Consider the following 2,492-nt stretch of genomic DNA (forward strand, 5'->3'; position numbering starts at 1 on the left):
TTCCTGCCCTCCCCGCCTGTCCTGCGCTTCCTGCACTTCCACTTGGACAGGCAAGTGCTGCTGGAGCCGCCGGACGCCAGCTGTGGGCAGGGAGCTCGCTGGGTGCAAGGGCTGCCATCGGGTCAGTGCCACCATGACCCTCCTGGCATCTTTTGCAGGACGGAGAGCCGGTTCCCAGCCTCGGAGATGGCCAAGTACGCCTGCTTCATCCGGGAGGCGCTGGGAAAGACGAAGGGGCGGGAGTGCGTGCCCTCCTTGGAGGAGATCCTGGTGCTGATGCGGCGGCAGGAGATGATCTGCACCGTGCAAGTTATGATCGGTACATTTCTTGTATTCACTGATGGTTTATACTTGTAAAATTATGAGATCTGAAATTAGCTTAGAGGGCCGGAGGAACAGAAAGTGATCTGAGGACCAGAATTACGTTTAACAGCTGCTGCGGGACTAACATTTTTTCCTGATGCATTTCTCACTCACTGTAACCTGCAAAACAGCAGCATGTCCTTTATTTCTGTAGGAGACTTTTCATTATCTGCAGAACATGTTGCTATTCATCAAACTGTGCACAGTAAAGTCATTTACATATCTTTACAAATTCTTGAGTATAAGGAAGAAAGTTAGACAATGTCATTTTCTAGGCTAGTTTAATCATTTCTGAACAGACAGTATGCTTAAAACTGAAATTTCCAAGTTGTCTCAGCAGAACGTTTGAACAGCCAGCATCTAACATCTATTGACAAAAGATGATTTTTGACACATGAGCTATTTTTTCTTTGGTAGTATATGGTGTCTGATCTGTGCATGAAGCTATGCTTGTGTAGTAATGATATAACGTGCATTTTGTGTAGACTTACCAATCTGCTGTTATGTTTTGTTTAGGTTGCCTGAGAATGTTTTACAGTTTATTGGTGACATTTCTATTAGAACAACCCCTATAAAACCTAGAACCAGTGTTTCTATAAACTGTTCTCTTTGTCGCAAGCAGCTTCTCCCTTCTTGTCCGTAGCGTGGTTAATGAAAACACTGTCTAAACTTCAACTTCATGCAAATTTTGCTAGAGTTCTGCCCATTCTCTCCTGGCCAAACAAGTTCAGGACTTCACTGAATTTCTGTAAAATATGCTTTATGTCAAAAAAACTCTATAAAACTTTGTGTGCATTGACTCTGTATAGTACAACTTATGATGTAATGTTACATATACTTAATTAGTATTGAGAATTTAAAGGTGAAAGTCATGAGTTCTTGTGAATAGGTAGGTATCTCTATAATAATCACTGCAGTACAAGTGGAAAACATTGCTGTCAGGCATCTCTTCTGTTCTTACTTCTCTCTTATTCCTCCTTTCTTCTCTTCTTGCTAATTTTAAATTTTGTTTCTTTAGTTTGTTACAAGCAGACTGGGGAAGAGGGAGAGGATCCGAGAAGGACACAATTTCTAAGGAAGTGCAGAGATTTCTTTCCCAAGTCAAGGTGGTCCATACTATTTCTTTATAGAACCTTCTTTTTATGTTTGTTCATACTAAAAGCTGGTGTTTTCTACTGACTTTACTACCTGACCGTATATCGCATAATATGAAAGGAGTAAATTGTGAATTTTAGTAATACTCAGTGTAATTCAATCTTGAGAGACAGTGGCTATGCTTTTCAGCTGTGTCATGAAATATTACTCTGTTAATGCTTATTATATTTTAATACATTTGTTCAATCCCTGGTGCCTCTGCTGAAGTGGAAAAAGTACCTACTGCCACCACAGATTGCCAGCAGGGATACATTACACCTTATTCATCATCAGAAATCATTACTACTTTTAAGTAAAGTATGAGCAATGTTTCCTGTAAGTGCAAATCACATTATTATTCTTAACGTCATCCAGCCACTGGTTATCTATGTTTGGAAGTGGGCAGAAGACCCTTTGTTCTTCTCACTTAAATTATGGAGTGTCCCTTAAGGATGGCAGCTACCGTGATCATTATTGACCCAAATATATTGAGTAATAAAAAAATGAAAAGACAACAAATAATGAACACTCTTTTTACCAATGCCATAATTCCTTCAGTTCTGATCCCTCGGTCAGATTTTCTAAAACACACAGAAAATAATTCACTTAATTAAAATGAATAAGTAAAAATGAAGTTAAGAAACTGGAAGTGACACATCTAAATGGAAGAACTCAGACTTAAAATCGTTTGTTACAGATCCCTTGTTCTTGCCAAATGTAATAATGTTGTTCGTTCTCTTCAAGTTGGACTTCATCCAAAGCAGGGACTAGGACAGCAGCACCTTCCGCCTCTCCGTGGAGGACCGGGACCTGCTCTTCGAGACCTCCCAGGTATGGGGCAGCCCCCCCGCCATCCCTCCTTCCCCCCAGGGGGCCGCAGGTGGCCAGGTGCCCCGGGCTGACCTGGGTGTCCCCTCTGGCCCGCAGGTGGATGAGATCGCCCAGCTCCTCAACACGTACCTCGCCTCCGCGGGTGCCCGGCGGCCGCCCCGGCC

General features: G+C 42.6%; 1 protein-coding gene across 1 annotated transcript in view; it reads left to right on the forward strand.

Annotated features, from left to right (window-relative positions):
• PLEKHH3 (pleckstrin homology, MyTH4 and FERM domain containing H3) overlaps nt 1–794 on the forward strand; it is a gene marked incomplete at its 5' end in the record, with an annotated part of 1,937 nt that extends 1,143 nt beyond the window's left edge. The window contains 2 exons of the mRNA XM_035903447.1: nt 159–319; nt 781–794. Of these exons, the coding sequence (XP_035759340.1) occupies nt 159–319; nt 781–794 (175 nt within the window). The remainder of the gene's footprint in view (nt 1–158; nt 320–780) is intronic.
• Nucleotides 795–2,492: the final 1,698 nt, after the last annotated feature.

The sequence above is a fragment of the Egretta garzetta genome, unplaced genomic scaffold, assembly GCF_000687185.1.
Source record: "Egretta garzetta isolate BGI_Z169 unplaced genomic scaffold, ASM68718v1 scaffold100, whole genome shotgun sequence".
NCBI lineage: Eukaryota > Metazoa > Chordata > Aves > Pelecaniformes > Ardeidae > Egretta > Egretta garzetta.